Source organism: Hoplias malabaricus, chromosome 6 (genome assembly GCF_029633855.1).
Source record: "Hoplias malabaricus isolate fHopMal1 chromosome 6, fHopMal1.hap1, whole genome shotgun sequence".
Lineage (NCBI taxonomy): Eukaryota > Metazoa > Chordata > Actinopteri > Characiformes > Erythrinidae > Hoplias > Hoplias malabaricus.
The window spans coordinates 18,365,876-18,384,290 of NC_089805.1; the positions used below are offsets into that span (position 1 = coordinate 18,365,876).

The 18,415-nt window shown below is 38.4% G+C and overlaps 1 protein-coding gene across 2 annotated transcripts in view; it reads left to right on the forward strand.

The window, feature by feature from the left end:
- The window catches only part of kmt2ba (lysine (K)-specific methyltransferase 2Ba), a 44,323-nt gene that overhangs the window by 18,368 nt on the left and 7,540 nt on the right, over positions 1 to 18,415 (forward strand). The window contains exons 7-28 of one of the 2 annotated variants that reach the window (XM_066673800.1): positions 956 to 1,154; positions 2,112 to 2,161; positions 2,605 to 2,853; positions 3,126 to 3,220; positions 5,189 to 5,611; positions 6,376 to 6,489; positions 7,808 to 7,954; positions 8,584 to 8,676; positions 9,148 to 9,265; positions 10,005 to 10,118; positions 10,382 to 10,569; positions 11,088 to 11,189; positions 11,340 to 11,450; positions 11,882 to 11,955; positions 15,138 to 15,265; positions 15,449 to 15,528; positions 15,612 to 15,746; positions 15,858 to 16,016; positions 16,146 to 16,257; positions 17,196 to 17,274; positions 17,606 to 17,763; positions 18,233 to 18,382. In XM_066673800.1, coding sequence (XP_066529897.1) covers positions 956 to 1,154; positions 2,112 to 2,161; positions 2,605 to 2,853; positions 3,126 to 3,220; positions 5,189 to 5,611; positions 6,376 to 6,489; positions 7,808 to 7,954; positions 8,584 to 8,676; positions 9,148 to 9,265; positions 10,005 to 10,118; positions 10,382 to 10,569; positions 11,088 to 11,189; positions 11,340 to 11,450; positions 11,882 to 11,955; positions 15,138 to 15,265; positions 15,449 to 15,528; positions 15,612 to 15,746; positions 15,858 to 16,016; positions 16,146 to 16,257; positions 17,196 to 17,274; positions 17,606 to 17,763; positions 18,233 to 18,382 — 3,078 coding nt within the window. The remainder of the gene's footprint in view (positions 1 to 955; positions 1,155 to 2,111; positions 2,162 to 2,604; positions 2,854 to 3,125; positions 3,221 to 5,188; positions 5,612 to 6,375; positions 6,490 to 7,807; positions 7,955 to 8,583; positions 8,677 to 9,147; positions 9,266 to 10,004; positions 10,119 to 10,381; positions 10,570 to 11,087; positions 11,190 to 11,339; positions 11,451 to 11,881; positions 11,956 to 15,137; positions 15,266 to 15,448; positions 15,529 to 15,611; positions 15,747 to 15,857; positions 16,017 to 16,145; positions 16,258 to 17,195; positions 17,275 to 17,605; positions 17,764 to 18,232; positions 18,383 to 18,415) is intronic. The other variant, XM_066673801.1, reaches the window with a different exon arrangement.

Below are 18,415 nucleotides of genomic sequence, written 5' to 3' on the forward strand. Positions count from 1 at the left end.
GCAGTTCCTGCATGATGAAGGCATTGATGCTATGGACTAACCTGCCTGTTCCTCAGACCTGAATCCAATTGAGCACATCATGGGACATTATGTCTCGTTCCATCCACCAACGCGACATTGCATCATAGACTGTCCATGAGTTGACTGATGCTTTAATACATCTCTGGGAGGAGATCCCTCAGGAGAACATCAACTGCCTCATCAGGAGTATGCCCAGGCGTTGTCATCTATGGCGTTAGATCCCATTAAAAATTCTCAAGCGGAGGAAATAATGTGTGATTGTGAAAAATTTCCGGCAACAAACAGTGCTCTTGCAAACAGTAAAATATTTTCCAGGGGGAAAATATACTTAGAAGTAAAGAAAATCCCACCTTGTGCGATGACAAGCCAAAATTAATCACAAAACATATCAGTAACGCTTTATCGCCTAGCACTAGCCGGGCCCCATTCTGTACTTGCTAAAGCAACATATAGTTTTCTTGAGACTGTATCAAGGTTGAATGGGCAAAAATTCCACCTGTAAATCTTTATTCATTAGGGAACTGAGGATACTAATTGTTAACCAGTTCAATTAAAAGGAAGATAACAATTACTCTGTCCCTATTTTTTTGGCGTGTGTTGCAGGTGTCAAATTCTAGTTGTGTTTATAGTTAAATACAATAATTTTGTTTAATAAAAACATTGGAAATCTTTTCTTTTTGCTTTTCATAGTTAAAGGGTCAAGCAAATGAAACATCCAAGAATTTTGTTCTTATTTATATTTAAAATGGGGTTTTTAGCTCAGAATCCAAACATGGCAACGTATAATGTTGCATTGCTGTATGCTCTGTTGAATCGTTAGCATAATGCTCTGCTGTATTGAAAATATTAACAACAAATGTTGTTAAAGCAAAGGATTTTTGATAGATTTGTTGATTGCTTGATTAATTGATTTTGCGCTCTTCTCTTGCTTAAGACCTAGGATCTTTCTCAGACCCTGAGAGCACTGGTTCTTCTGAGCAAAAGCCTGTTTCCAATAGGAAGGCTTTGAGCTTGCGACAGAAACGTTGTTTTCGTTGCAAGGGATGCTGCCGGGAAGAAGACTGTGGGAGATGTGTTTTCTGCTTGGATAAACCGAAATATGGAGGACCCAATAAGAAACGGCAGAGCTGCATGTAAGTAGATGATTAGTAGAAGTAAGTAGAGATTCTAGGTCTTTTCTTTGCTCTGAAACAGCACTCGGTGAATATATATTTAAAGGAATATTCCACTGCAATACTAACCAGATTTACATTACAGCTGTGAAATAAATATAACAATGAAGCATTTGAAAATTTGCCAAAAAGCCAAAGTGAATATTGAGAATAAGTATTCATATATATCTGCCAAAAAATAAACAACATATAAGTGGAGATGATCTATTTGTAACTTGTAAGATACAAGAAAAAAAATGTATAAAATGCACTCAAATGCATACATTCAGGTGTTCAGACCTGAAACTGAAGTATAAAGTGATGTAAATGTAATTGTTCCTGTCTGGTGCATGATTAGTAGTGTTTTCATATGTGAAGGAGAAATGCAGATATTACAAATGAAAAGGTCTTTTGCTGTGTCTGTGTGGTTCGTGTTATTGATAGCTGTGCCCCAGGGACCTAGTGACATCACATCATCTGACTTTAATCAAATGCCAAACAGAGAAATTTAACAGATTACTTGAAAAAGATATCGTTTTCAAATCAGTGCTTATAAACAATGAAAAGAACACAAATTAACATGTTTTTGTTAAAATTTTTTTTCACTTTAAAGCTATCATGTGCCAATAGTGATATGATTGTAATATCAATGTGCAGCCCCAATTTATGTCATAGCTTTAAAAGAGAACAACATATCCAATGGCATGTCAGAAAATAATTAGAGGAAATTTGGAGGGAAACTACAGGGAAATTTTTGCTGTTGAGCAGGTCCTCAATGCCATTGACATTACAGAAACAGACTAAAACACTTGATTAGCTATCTAAATAAATTTTAATTAATTATATATACATTAGTAATGAAGCTGTAATTAATTAGTAATTGTCATTTTAAAATGTAGATGGATGATCATCTGACTATTGTTTTCTGCTCCTCTTAAGCTATAAGAAGTGTGCTAGGATCGAAGAGAACAAAATGAAGCGACTGAAAGGTATGACTATCTGTTTATAAGTGCCTATTATTTAGAAGAAATCTACAGGGGAATATAGAAATAAAATATTTATTTTGCTGGTTAACAACACTGCATATTCTTAATGTTTAATATTAGGTTAGACCTATTTTTGGAGCTAATTATTTCCAAATGTTAAAAGACTAATTAGAATACCACTTTAAAAAAAATTAACACAACATAATTAACCAGCGGTGTCTAAAGTTTGCAGGTGGAACCTAATTTTAGGCCTTTTGACATTTTGGAAATAAAATGAAGGAATTATTAATGATTAAGGAATTAGGTTCAATTTTGCGTCATTATTATTCAGTTCATGGGAAATAGTGTTTTTCTTTGTTTTAAATAAGCTTTTTGAAGATTAATGCCTGTTAGCGCCCCCTGCCCCTCTGCTTGACCTTTTATTTAACCAATTCTCTTTTCCGCAGTTCAGATGAAGCGACGCACACTTTCGGCAGCTGCATATCCGTGCAGCAGCGGAGAGGAGGAAGACGAGCAAAGTGGTGCAAGAGAAGATGAGTCGAGCCAAGCAGACCCCACTAATGCTTTAAGCCCCGTTAGGAGACAGCCTAAGCGACAGGTCACACCGCGATGCTACAGCAGCTTGCTGGAGTCTGACTCCACTGACACAGAGGAACCCAGTGTAGAAGCAGAAAAAGAGCAGAGCAAAGTTAATGGTATTTATTCAGTTACTGACAACTAAATTTATCACTAGATGTGTCAGCCCTTGCCAAGTTTTTTTTTTATTACTATTAAATTCTAAGCATCCTGTAGAATTTCTTTATATGTAATTTATTCAAAACTGTCCACAAGAGCTGCTACTGAGTGTATTGTATCCCAAACATTTTGCATCATTCTTTACAGTGAATTCAAGTCTGCATTAGTTATATATATATCAGAAGATGCTTATCATATCCACATCTATCTATCTATCTATCTATCTATCTAGATACTGCTCTGCCTGCTATTGCTCGGTACGAAGTAGTGAAGACACGAAAGCCTGGCCTATCGAGAGGGCAGTGGGGTCGCCGTCGAATTGATAAGGTACTGGAACTGCTTTTATCAGAACTGCATAACCTTAATTAACTTTCAGGATATCTTTTAATTATTTAAGTATTGCTTTAATTGAATGTGTCATTGTAACAAACATGTATGGTTTTATTTTCATGTCACAATACTGCATGCACACAGAGAGTTGCTCACACGCACAAAAAACACACTTGCAGTTATGCAAACAATGCCACCAGCCCTCTTGTTGGGAGCTACTTATAAATTAATTAGATATAATATTTTATTAAGCATCAATTTATTCAGTTCAGCAGTAAACGGATGCAAATATCAATATAAAACAGTTGACTTGAGTCTTAGAGTTTCCTCTGTAGTCAAAAATATATAAATTGAGAAGAAAATATAAAATTAATTTCAGCTTAACTTTCCTCCTGGTCAGAAGATAGTGGTGGTGTGCTTGCTTATTTTGTTCAACTTGTGTGAGTACTGTTCCTTACATAAAATGGTGGCTTGTGCAGGAGTGGATTTGCGCACACTCCCAGGGCTGGCTTTGCTCATGTGAGAGTTGTTTGGAATGCACATGGAGAGCTACACATTTGCATTGCAAAAATACTACCATGCACATGCATGTTGCAATGCCCATTCTGAAGAAAATGTTAAAACGTTAAAATAAAATGTTATGATATTTATGTATTTTCTTAATATGTCTTTATCCAGTTCTGTTTTTATAACCAAGAAGACCAAGTAGTTCTGGCTTTCACTTTGAATTAAAATGGTGTTTATTTGTCATTTATTTATGATTGTTAAGTTAACAGTAAATTATTATTATTTTATTTTTATTATTATTATATTTTTTAAACATGTTACACTAAAATTGCACTTTTATTTTGTGACATTGATATAAAAATTGAGAAAAATAAAATAAAAACATGAATAAATAAATAAACAAAACAAAACACTTTTTCACCCTTAAGGCAATAAAACACAATAGTTGAGAGAAGAGAATGCAGTAGGATAGTTGATAAAATAGACAGTGGTTGTAGAAACAAAAAAAGTCACTTGAATATTATTGTCAAACACCATTTCCACAAAAGTTAGGTTGCTGAACAAAATGTAAATTTTAAAAAATAAAAATAGAATGCAAATTATATAAATCCTAAATTTAACAGGAAACACTACAAACTATGCATTTTATGCAATTTTCATTTAAATATAAGGTTTAAATTATTTACAAATCATTGCAATTTGTTTTTTATTCATGTTGTAGTGTCCCAGTTTTTTTGGAAATGGGATTCTAACCTTTTTCATTTCCATATTACTGAACGTAATCATGTAATGTGAAGCTGTAATTTCTGTCTCTGGGTACATGGGTGCAGCTTAGAGCTTTCCTTGCTGCTTCAAACATCAAATCTTCCACAGCTAGAACCCCCCCATATGTAACACACCTGTAAATTTGCATTAAAATAAGAACGTTGACCATGTAGCAGTTTAACAGATTCAACAGATTGTATTGAATTTGAAATTATTTCAAAATATTTCTACATAACGATTAAGGAATTTACCTCTTTAGATTTCTTGTAACTTTAGTGTAGTACTGTGGCCTAGTAGTTTGTTACTCGTAGCAGCAGATATGATTCTGATTTTGGAAGGTTCCATGAAGGTCTTTTTATAAGAATTTTCTCAAGTTCATTCACTCGGGTGCTTCTTATGGGTGGCCTGTAGGCTTTCTAGAGTGCAGTAACTTATTTTCCCATTTTTCCCCCCACAGCTGCAGTCTAACCATGCATGTGATCTGTTAGCTTGGCCTCTAATTAACCACTGGGCTAAGTTGGGAATCTGTGCTCCTACCTTTTCCATCTGCTCTTCCCTCTGTTCACACTTCTTTTCAACAAAACGGCCGTCGTCCTACTTTTCGTCGGCCCTGCGTTGCTCTTTTTTTTGCTGGTTGTCTTGCTAAAATGCCCCCTCCTTTCCCGTTTTCCTCTCGTTCTCCTACTCTCCCAGCTTCAGCATTGCCCTCCCTCACAGGCCCTGCAGCCCAGAGAGCCATCAGCAACTCAGAAACTCCCCACATCCTGCAACCCCCCTACTTCTACGGAAAACACATCTCTAAAGCTCAAGATGAAACTCCAGCTGCGGCTGCACAGGCTGCCACTTAGCGTGATACGAGCGGCTGAGTTGTCTGTGACAACTGCGTTCCATCTCCCTGATGCCCAAAATGCACAGGAACATAAGGCAGAAGGAGAGGAGCAGGTGGAAAAGGAGGAAACGCAGGAGCAAACCTTTACTGACCTCCACTGTCTTACTCGTTCTCAGAGCTCAGCGGAGCACACATCGCCTAGCGTCCTGGCCACACTGGCCAGCGGCTTTGCCCACCGGAAACCACAGGCACAAGAGTCCATGCACAAAATCCGGGTAGACTTCAAGGTCAGAGCAAGGCCAAATGGTCTTTACAACATCAGTGTTTACCTTTAAGTTAACATTATAACTCTTGACGAAATCATGAAATTGTATGATTATATATACATATGTTAAATGTAAACATATCTATAATACCACTTTATTACTAATTTGGTTCATAATGAATGTATGTCATAAATTCAGTAGAATGTGGGAATCCTTATGCATGTTATGATTATTTTTCTATTCATGGTTCATCAATACAATTGTCTTGTTAGACAGATTCTGTCTGTTGTATTGGAAATACTGCAAATACGTTGTAGCGTTTAATTAATTTTTTTTATTGGTTCACATTGTTGAAACTATATGTTGTGCAGCGCTAATACTAACTCTTACATCAATTTGTGATGCAAATGGGTGCTTCAGTTAGACGCCATTATTTCATTCTCTAGGCTGCACTGCCCCAAGTTTATAATTTCATACATATATATAAAAATATGTAAATATTTAATCAGCAACAAATTTTACAAGGTCTTAATGCCTTAATCTAGTTTATCAGTTTTCTGCAAGCACTGCCCACTGCACTTGTAAATGTAAGAATAAACTTTTTAAAACCCAATTAAATCAACTTATATGTGGGAGTATTCATGGCATGTCACTTGAATGTACCAAAAGAATTTGCAGCTGACCAAACTGCAATACTGCATAGTCATTCTTCTTATTATTTAAAGGTCAATTTTTATATTTCTATAAGGCTCATAACTGCTTCCTTTTCTCCTGTTCTTTTTCAGGAAGATTGCAACATCCAGAATGTATGGGCCATGGGTGGAATGAGCATTCTCACATCGGTTCCCATCACACCCGATTGTGTTTGCCTGCTGTGTGCTAGTAAAGGCCATCATGATGTAAGAGCAAATGTTATATATATAAATGTGAAGGTTCAATTAGCAGAGGGTAAGAGCACAGTTTTGCTCAACATATTGCAATGCACGCAACATTATGGGTGACATACCAAAGTTCAAAAGAGGACAAATTGTTGGTGCACGTTTTGCTGCTGCATCTGTGACCAAGACAGCAAGTCTTTGTGATGTATCAAGAGCAACGGTATCCAGGGTAATGTCAGCATACCACCAAGAAGGACGAAACACATCTAACAAGATTAACTGTGGACGCAAGAGGAAGCTGTCTGAAAGGGATGATCGGGTGCTAACCTGGATTGTATCCAAAAAACATAAAACACGACTGCCCAAATCACGGCAGAATTAAATGTGCACCTCAACTCTCCTGTTTCCACCAGAATTGTCCGTCGGGAGCTCCACAGGGTCAATATACACGGCCGGGCTGCTATAGCCAAACCTTTGGTCACTCATGCCAATGATAAACGTCGGTTTAAATGGTGCAAGGAGCGCAAATCTTGGGCTGTGGACAATGTGAAACGTGTATTGTTCTCTGATGAGTCCACCTTTACTGTTTTCCCCACATCCGGGAGAGTTACGGTGTGGAGAAGCCCCAAAGAAGCGTACCACCCAGACTGTTGCATGCCCAAACTGAAGCATGGGGGTGGATCAGTGATGGTTTGGGCTGCCATATCATGGTATTCCCTTGGCCCAATACTTGTGCTAGATGGACACGTCACTGCCAAGGACTACCGAACCATTCTGGAGGACCATATGCATCCAATGGTTCAAATATTGTATCCTGAAGGCGGTGCCGTGTATCAGGATGACAATGTACCAATACACACAGCAAGACTGGTGAAAGATTGGTTTGATGAACATGAAAGTGAAGTTGAACATCTCCCATGGCCTGCACAGTCACCAGATCTAAATATTATTGAGCCACTTTGGGGTGTTTTGGAGGAGCGAGTCAGGAAACGTTTTCCTCCACCAGCATCACGTAGTGACCTGGCCACCATCCTGCAAGAAGAATGGCTTAAAATCCCTCTGTCAACTGTGCAGGAGTTGTACATGTCATTCACAAGACGAATTGATGCTGTATTGGCCGCAAAAGGAGGCCCTACACCATACTAATGAATTATTGTGGTCTAAAACCAGGTTGTCCAACCCCTATATATATATGTATATGTATACATGCATACATACACACACACACTATATATATATGTATGTATGTATGTACATATAATATTAAATTATATATTGTGTATATGAATATATGGAACAAATATGAGTATGTGAAACAGAATGTCTCTTTGTTTTACAGATGATATTTTGTCAGCTGTGCTGTGAGGCTTTCCATCGCTTCTGTCTTCCCGTGGATGACCGTCCACAAAATGACAACAAAGAGAACTGGTGTTGCAGACGCTGCAAATACTGTCATGTCTGTGGCCGTAAGAACAAGCATGGAAAGGTACCAACAATACATTAAATTACTTGTTGAATGGATTTCATTGATTTGCATTTTGTCTCAGCACAAATGTAAAACTTCACAGTAGTATTTAGATCGTATTTTGCCTGTATTGTAAGATGATAAGCCTTAAAGAGAATTTTTAATATTTAAATACCTTTGTAAATATAAATTGAATTAAAATGTTCAAAGTTATCTAATGAGATGATTTTCATTTTAGTGGGTGGAATTGGCACTTGGCATCAGTAAATTTAAATAAAAGATTGATTGGGTTTTCTCCTCTGAAACATTTCCAGTTTTCAGAGCTTGTCTTGAAATAATTTTGGTTGCTTTGCTAGTAATTGCGTCTTAAGGTAAGAAAGACTTCATAAATGCTGAATACCTGTAGTCTACTATTTATTGGCATTGGGTGAAAATGCAATCTCAGTAGTCTTGTGCAAAAAAAAAACAACAGCAATTTAACACATTTTTAGCTGTTTTTAGCTTTTTAAAATAAAATAAATAAATAAAAAGTTTAGCTAAACAATATTATTTTGTCCATTTAAGGAGAATGAATTGTGAATATTCCTTAAGCTGTGTTGAACAGAAGGAAATCTTTGTACAAATCAGATTTCTCTTCCTTTTTTCTGTAGCCGGTTTTACAATGTCGAAGATGCTTTTACTGCTACCACCCATCCTGTCTAGGACCCACGTATCCCAAACCTCTGAAGTCTAATACACCTTGGGTAAGTTTGAGTTTCTATTTAACCCTCTAGAGGGTTTTTAACTTGTTACAGAACGATAACTAACAAGAGGCACGTCTCTCTCTCCGAGACTCAGAACGCAACCCTTGATGGCCCACTCATATTCATACGATAACAGCATGATAATCCAGCCGCTCTTATTGGAGGATTACGACTGCAACACGATGTGAGGAAATGCCCATTTAGTCATAAAGTCACGTGACCAAGTTTTTCACACTGAGCGCGGAACTCATGAATGAGCGCGGAATTCACTCAGATGAATGACATGCATACTTCCCTTACTCAGTTGTTGATGTGTTTAATGCTGAATATTAGCATGTGTAGCTTATTGGAAAAGTGACATTTATAATTTTATAATTTATAATTAATGCCTTCATATGGACTTTTGTGTTCTGATAAAATTGCAATTGTCCTCTTATGTGTTGCTTTGTTGCATGCTCTGTATCTTTCTAGGTATGTATGATGTGTATTCGGTGTAAAAGCTGTGGGGTGACACCAGGGAAATCTTGGGAATTGACCTGGAATCATGAGCTAAACCTCTGTTCTGCCTGCAGCAGCCTCCATAGTCAAGGTACTGTCAGTCTGTGTATTGTTTCATTCATTTATTTAGTTTTTTTCGTTTTGTAGAAAAAAAGTCTATTCATTCATTTATTGATTCATTTTACAAATCTACTTATAGACATGGGACTTTATACCATATGCATTATTTTTCCACCACAACCCCCCACCCCTCTCATTTTAAATGGATTTTCTGAACTACAGAAAAATGAAAATGATAAAATGTCATATTCCTTTTCCTTTCACTACTGGTAGGTATTTATGCACACCCAATTTAAAAAATCCCTGACAGATGCGTTTTTATGTCCCAAAATAGTCACCCTAAAAGAGGAGAAAACCTTGTACTTCATATTCAGTTTAACTTAATATATATGCATTTAGTAACAGCTGTTGTATGCAACTTCCAGACATAATTTTGTAAAGTAAAATGTTAATAAATAATTAAAATAAAGTTTTAATACATTATTGTAAATAATTTATGTAATTTAGTGTAAATATTTTATTTTCAGTTTAACATATCAGAAAATACAAAATTCCATGTTGCATATTCTATTATATATTCTATTAATTTTGTTCCCAAGATGTGATTTTCACCAAATAAACAATGTAGTATAATAAGCCAAACTGCTTTCTCACTCTAATTGTGGCAAAACCTTTGCCTCCATATTAAGACTTTCTAATGATTTATTGATGTCACATTTAGTACAGATTTCTGTACATTAATTTTATTAATCATTATAACGATTTTGTAGGTAACTTCTGCACAGTATGTCTCAAGTGTTACAAGGAGCATGAGTTTGACAGCAAGATGATGCAGTGTGCCCGATGTGCCCACTGGGTACATCCCAAGTGTGAAGGACTCACAGGTTAGTATCTTCTAACCTGCTAAAGAGCATTAAATTATGCTTTGTAAACTTTGCCTGCAATTCCAGTTTCAGACCTGTGTATGGTCTATCACTACTAATTAATTGTGCCTTGTGGTGAAAATATCTAACCAACAGACACTCTTCTTTAGCTGTTTTGATATTTTTAGTTCTATGTCAGTGCTCTGCCAACCTTTAGGGAAGGTAAAAGTTTTAAGAGTGTCTCTCCCTCTCTTTGTCCTTCTCTCCCCCTCCCATTTCTTTAGATGACCTGTATGAACTCCTATGCAGGTTGCGAGGAAAGTGTTTGGTGTTCTCTTGTGCAGCCTGCAGTAAGAGCCATCCTAGTGGCTGGAAGAAGGTGTTGCAGGATGTGCTAATGGATGGTTTGCAGAAGGTTTTGAGTGGCTTTCTGAGCTCTCCCACCACCTCTCACCTTCACACCTGTTCTCAGGTAAGGTTTTCCATCATTTACTTTCATGTTGTTTAACATTTGTTTAATTCCGTTTCAGTTCTTCGTTCTCCTCTTTCCATTGCTTTATCCATGCCCAGTGGTCAAAATTTCCTTTGTCATGTCATTTCACAAAGTTTTAACCATTTTTGTTTTCCTTAATATTCGTTTTCTGTTATCAGTTGTCATTATTCCTTCTCAGGGGACGTTAATCTCCTCATCAGTGCGATCAATCACCATATTCAGCCTAAATTGTGACACTATTTTTGACTATTGTCATAACAATGAAATAAACCAATGTTACTAATTAACTTGCAAAATATATTAAATGTCACAGTAAGAAAGAAAGTAGTAACAGCTTTATGAAAAACTTCTTTAAATAATTATTTTTTGCAATCTCACCTCAGTTGCCCCCACCCCCCCCTTTGCGTCTCATTGTTTGAATACCTTTGCAATAAGGTAGTATATATGGAAATAATAAGGATGTTCTATTACATGTTGTATTATATGTGTCTAAACAGTATGAGGCTTCTACTGATTCTGAAAGTATAAAAAAGAGAAAGACAGTCTGCCATCTTTGTGCTGTGGAATGGAAGATTGAAAAAGGCCTGTACACATCATTGGTGAGTCTAGTCAAATAAATCAGTTCCAAAATGCAATGCCTTAAGTGTTCACTGGTGTTCAGTGTTCATTTCTTAAGTCCTATTATTTGGGGACCTTCCACAGTGCTGATTTAGATTTGGTCTGAATTCTGAATGTTTTTTCCTGAACAGAAAACATTTCATGAGGATATGGTGAGGTTATTGGTAAAAACTCTACAGGAAGAAGAACATCTTCCAGATGAGCAGGGGCCCACTGCTCAAGCCAGAATCTTCTACCTAAAGGTAAAATGAAGAATATGATTTCAGATTTTCAAGCTCCTGGCAGTGAACCTTTTAATTTTCTTCAGACAGACCACTATGATTCAAGTTTAGTAAACTATAAACTGATGTCATTCTGATCACATCATACTACTGTTGTCACGATGCCAAAATTATGACTTTCTATATGATACCTGCCTAAATACCTCAATACCGATACTGAAACAATACTATGGCAAAAATCTAAAACATCAGGACAAGTTATATGTTGTCTCAACAATTCGATATCATTGCAGCACTAATCCAAACTAACAGTGTATAAGCCTAACACTGTAGTTTTCTGTTCCAAGACTCATTTATTTATGTTTATAATTCTCTAATCAATAAATTGTTCTCTTTTGGTTGTTGAGTTTTTAGGCTCAATTACAGTTTCTTTTTTTTCTTCTTTTCCCCAGTTGCTGGAGCAGACTTTCAGTTGGTTTGATAGTCAGAATCCTACAACATGGAAACCTGTATTAGAGAAACCCAGGTATTTTATTGTCAATTTATTATTTTAAATGGTGGAGGGCTTGTTTATGGGGAGGCATGCCAGTCAGAGGAATCTGAATGAGTATTTCAAATAATTATTATAACCTGCATAAATAATTAAATGAAAATGTTAATTATAACCTGAATAACACTGCAATACTCTGTTGTTGTTACTTACAGTGTAGATTTACAAATGCTAAACAGTTAAAATTATTTATTTATATTTGATTTGTTGTGTATGTGGCTAAAGTTTAAATTTTATTTATTTTTTTTAATTCAATGATTGAATTCTCACAGAAACTGATTTGCAATTCAAGTTGATTAGTTTTGCGTTTTTGGTCTGTTTTACGGGTCTGGTGCATTGTGTATTGGGTGGCAGCCGACGTCAGTGGCCTTGGCGTTCTGATCCTCAGTTACTGAAACAGGCTTTTGGAACATGGACTGTAACCTCTATGGTGGGAAAAGAGCCTGAGCTGGTGCTCGAGATTGAGAGATACCAGCTGGATATTGTTGGGCTCACGTCAACACACAGTATGGGCTCTGGAACCAATCTCCTTGAGGGGGGCTGGATGCTCTTTCACTCTGCAGTTGCCCAGGGTGAGAGGCGTAAAGCAGGAATTGGCTTACTCATAGCCCCACGGCTTAGCGCCTATACGTTGGGGTTTACCCCAGTGGACGAGAGGGTAATTTCTCTGCGTCTTCAGGTTGGGGAAAGGGCTTTGATGGTTGTTTGTTCTTATGCACTGAACAGCAGTTCAGAGTACCAGGCCTTCTTGGGGACCCTAGGGGGGCTGCTGGAGAGTACTCATTCTGGGGACTCCATTGTTATGATGGTGGACTTCAATGGTCATGTGGGTAATGACAGTGAGACCTGGAGGGGCTTGACTGGTAGGAACGGCCCAGCTGATCTGAACCCGAGTGGTGTTCATTAATTGGATTTCTGTGCCCGACACAGTTTGTCCATTACGAACACCATGTTCCAGCATAAGGGTGTCCACAAGTACACCTGGCATCAGGATACCCTACGCAGCATTTCGATGATCTTCAATTCCCACATCCGGCCGAGCTTCGAATGCATCCCGGGGGAGGCCGGTGACATTGAGTCAGAATGGGCCTTGTTCCAGACCTCCATTGTTGAGGCAGCTGAACGGAGCTGTGGCTGCAAGGTTGTCTGTGCCTGTCGGGGTGGCATTCCCCGCACTCGGTGGTGAACACCCCGGGAGAAGGAGGCTGTCAAGCTGAAGAAAGAGTCCTATTGAGCCTGGTTGGCTCGGGGGACTCCGGAGGCAGCTGACAGGTACCGAAGAGCCAAGCGGCTCGCGGCTTCAGCTGTCACTGAGGCAAAAACTTGGGTGTGGGAGGAGTTCAATGAGGACATGGAAAATGACTTTCAGTCGGCTCCAAGAAGTTTCTGGAAAATCATCAGGCGACTCAGGAGGGGAAAACGGTTTTCCACCAAGACTGTATATGGTGGAGTTGTTGACCTCAACTTGGGACATCATTAGGCGGTGGAAGGAATACTTCGAGGATCTTTTCAATCCCACCACTTCCACAGAAGAAGTAGAGTTTGGGGACACCCGGGGAGGGCTCATCTATCACTGGGGCTGAGGTGGTAGGAAAACTCCTTGGATGAAGTTCTCCCTGGGTTCCTCAAGGCTCTGGATGTTGTGGGGCTGTCCTGGCTGACACGTCTTTGCAACATCTCGTGGACATCGGGGGCAGTGCCTCTGGACTGGCAGACTGGGGTGGTGGTTCCCCTTTTTAAGAAGGGTGTGTTCCAACTAAAGGGGGATCACACTCCTCAGCCTCACCGGTAAGGTCTATGCTGGGGTACTGGAGAAGAGAGTCTGACTGATAGTTGAACCTCGGATCCAGGAGGAACAATGCGGATTCAGCCCCGGTCATGGAACACAGGACCTGCTCTTTACCCTCGCTAGGATCCTGGAGGGTGCGTGGAGTTTGCTCAAACAGTCTACATATGTTTTGTGGATCTGGAGAAGGCATTCCACCGTGTCCCTCAGGGTCTTGTTCATGAGTGAGGGAAAGATGGAGCGGGAGATTGACAGGCGGATTGGTGCAGCGTTGGCAGTAATGCGGGCTCTGTAGCGGTTCGTTGTGGTGAAGAGAGCTGAGCAAAAAAGCAAAGCTCTCGATTTACCGTTCAGTCGACGTCCCAACCCTCACCTATGGTCACAAGCTTTGGGTAGTGACCGAAAGAACGAGATGGCGGATACTAACGTACTAGCGGGAAAGAACGTGTCTGGACTCTCCCTTAGAGACAGGGTTAGGAGCTCGGCCATCCGTGAGAGACGCGGAGTGGAGCCGCTTCTCCTCCACGTTGAGAGGAGCCAGTTGAGGTGGTTCGGGCATCTGGTCCAGATGCCTCCTGGACGCCTTCCTGGTGAGGTGTTCCAGGCATGTCCAACAGGGAGGAGGCCCCGGGCAGACCAAGAACATGCTGGAAAGACTACATGTCTCAACTGGCCTGAGAACGCCTTGGTATACCCCTGGAGGAGCTGGAAGCAGTGGCTGGGGTGAGGGAGGTCTGGGTTTCTTTACTCGGACTGCTTCCCCCGCGACTCGGATGGATGGTCTGTTTTTATTCAATGCAGTTAGCAGTCTCCGGAATTTAGAGACAGCTCACATTTAAGTAAGCTGAAACAATGAAAAAAAGTCAAATAATACACACCTATGGACCAGGAATAGAGGAATATTCTCTTCTCTTTTCATGTTTCTCAACGTTTAGAGTTCTCTTTGCTATTTCTCCTTGAACAGAGAGAAAGCCTAGCATATCCGACAGACAGCCCTCCCCTTTTTTAATTATTATTATTATTATTATTATTATTATTTTTAAATACTTATTTAATACTCAGACCTCTTTACAGCATTCAAACAGACTGGAGAGCTAGCATATGGTGAGGAGTCATCTGAATTTTATAAAAAGTTTTTTTTTTTTAATGTGGCCAATGCCACATTTAATTCCGAATTCCAGGAAAATTCCAGGGGGGGGGGCACTTGAAATTACTTGAAATAATTCACTGTTTTTTTTTTTTTTTCATTCTAATGAAAAAGCATTTTAGCTCCTTTAATAATACATTTCCTGTAACTTTCTAAGTATTACAGTGCTTGAGTTACTCTAGACCACCTTTAAATATAGAATAAAGTTAATATTTTGTTCCATAGTGATATACTCCCAGGGGCTATAATTCCACCCTCTGATGAGCACACATATGCCCAGTGGCTTCATGAACAGGACCTTGCCTTTACCAGGACAAAGGAGACTCAAGAAAGCCATCATTTAAAAGCACAAGGTAAAAACTATTTATTTATTTAATAAGCAATGCTTCGACAACAAACAAAACATAAAGTGATTAGCCAAGATGTTTGGGCTTGTGGGCTTTTTTCTTTTTAACAAGTATGCTGGTGTCAAATGTAAATTTGAATTTTCAAGTTTGCACTAATGGCTGCTTCTGTTTTGTTTGTTTCTGCTGCAGATTCTCTGAATGTCAGCCCATGTAATGCAGATGTGAGACAGTGTTCTCTTTGTCAGCTACATGGGGATGCCAAACCCAGCGTACGTCACTCCCTGTTGCTCTTGTTTAAATGTTATTCCATCTGTTTTCAGCATTTTTATAACTGCATTCATTGTATTCATAGGAGGCGGGCAGGCTGCTGTACTTGGGGCAAAACGAGTGGGCTCATGTAAATTGTTGCATCTGGTCAGCTGAGGTACAGGAGGTCAAAGGAGCTTTATTGCATGTCCACAGTGCTGTAGCCAGAGGACGTTTCATGGTAAATACAATTTAACAGTGTCAGCCAATTTTTCTAAATCAAGTTTAAAAATCAAGCAGTGTTTGATCATTTGGTTGTAGGCTTGAAGCAAATAGTTTTGTCTCTCCTCAGCGATGTGAGCGGTGTAGCCATGTGGGTGCTACAGTGGGCTGCTGTCTTTCCTCCTGTCAGAGTAACTATCACTTCATGTGTGCTCGTGCCAGCCACTGTGTCTTTCAGAGTGACAAGAAGGTTTACTGTCACAAACACCGTGATCTCATCAACAACAAGGTTTGTTTAAATGCACTGAGCAGGGTTTCTTTCTTTTATATTTAACACGTTAATGTTCTTAAATGTGAAAAAAAACTATTTTGTTTCTTTTCTGTTTTTTGTTTTGTTTTTGTTTTTTTGAATTTGTAGATGATGAATGGATTTGAGGTCCTCAGGCGGGTCTATGTAGATTTTGAAGGTATTAACCTTCGCAGGAAGTTTCTGACTGGCTTGGAACCAGAGTCAGTAAATGTGATGATAGGTATGTAAACTAGTCTGTGTTACTGTAAATAGTTAATAATTGATCCAATAGATTTTATTTTCTATAAAACATTGACCTATTAAATATCTAAACACGTATGAAGCCATGGGGATCACTACATACTTTTTAGAGACAACTTGTATATATTTGCATGTCATTCATTTACAGCTCTATCTGGATGGGATATGTTTATGGGGTCCTGGGGTAACTCTCTTTATTTTTGTGATTTTATTTCTGTCTGAATCTGTGTTTTATCTTTGACTTCCATGAAAATTACAGGCCGAATTACCTACTGTTATTCACCGAACTCAACAGTTGTCTGGTATTTTTTAATCCTGTCCGGTTACAAATATTTGCGTTATAACAGACAGATCTCGCCATGCTTTGGATGAAATAAGAGTTTGGGCACTGCTGTGTACTGTATTTAGCTTCTGAGTGCATGTTTCCATAAAAACTCCCAGGTCAAAATTTTAAAGAAAGTCTCACAAAGAGTTGACTCACAAATTTGACCATGCTCTTAGTCGTCATTAGGTAATTGATTACATCTGTTGGAGTCATTCTATTCTTTTGGTACACTTCTTCCTCCATTCCAAAAGTGTCGTCATATCCATATCACATATTCTTATCAAAACTGCCAGGAAGAAAAACTCCCCTCCTCTCACAAAAAAGCCACAAGCTCCCATAACTAACCATACTCTACATCTTATTATAATGGCAGTTGCAGGTATATAGCATTACTTGTATATTCTTATAAGATAATGCATTTTGAGCAGTAGAGCAGATATAATTGTGATATAATTTGGGAACTAGAAACTGGCTGGTCCTTTAGTTTTTCATTGCCACCTGCATGTGAGAGTTTTATCACAGATGTCCCCCTAAAAACCTAATTCAGTCTTAATGGGGCTTTTGACAACCTTGGAGATTTTTTTTCTTTGCAGGCTCTCTACAAATTCGCAAATTGGGTATGCTGACGGAGTTGTCTGAAGTTTCAGGGAAACTTTACCCTGTTGGTTACCAGTAAGTGCAATTTAGTATTGAGAATTTGGATGATATAAAATCCAGTCTTCCTGCTGGATTTGGCTTTATATATATATATATAAACAGAATATGCACAACAGCACTGTCTTCATGACAGTAAATATCGTAACTCCCTGAAATTACATGTTAGAATTAGGTCATTGCACTGAAATCTCTTTTTTATATTATAGATGGTTAATCTTACAATTTGAATTCTGTATATATTTATTTATGTGAATTGTAATGACCAAATGTTTGATATAAAAATTTTTATAAAAATTTTGGAATATTTTACATTTGACAAACATGCTAATATTTCATTTATTTTTAGATGCACTCGGTGGTACTGGAGCACAGCTGACCCAAGAAAACGATGCAGATATACCTGTAAAATCACTGACGTCCAACCATCTCTAATGAAAGCTTATGGTTCAGCACATAACCACGAAGAGAACTGCACAATTGCACACAGTCCAAAACATCATGAAGGTAAAATATGCATTTTATTTTATCATAGAAATGCATTGATTTGATTGTCAATTTCTTTATCTACAAGTGGTGAGATGGCAGCGCGTGCGTGAACACGCGTGCAGTGGCCACTCCGGAAGCAAGCTTTGCACTTTAATGTTGTGTTTGCACTTTAATGTTGTGTATTGTTTTATGTTTAATGTCTTTTGCACTTTAATGTGTGTGTACTGATTTATGTTTGCACTAGCTTTGCACTAGTTGCACTTTAATGTTGTGTATTGTTTTATGTAGCACCTTGGTCCTGGAAGAACGCTATTTCGTTTCATTGTGTACTGTACACACTGTAAACTGCTGAAATTACAATAAACTTCTTGAACTTGATAACCTGTTTTGACATGTGAACTGATGAGAATAATGTTTATTTGTTTGTATGTTTGTGGTTGATTTATGAATATGACCATGGAATATTTCTCTCTCTTTTTTTAAATAGACTCTATTAATGCTGAGACTGATGTTGACATTTTGCCTAGCACCCCATCTCCTAACTCTAAATGTGGCTCAGGAACAGAATCTAAAACTCCAAGGCACCTACAGAACCGAAGACCAGTTGGTGGCAATTTCAGACCATTGCCTTCCCCAGGTGTGTTTTTTCTGTCAATAGAACTCTAAAGTA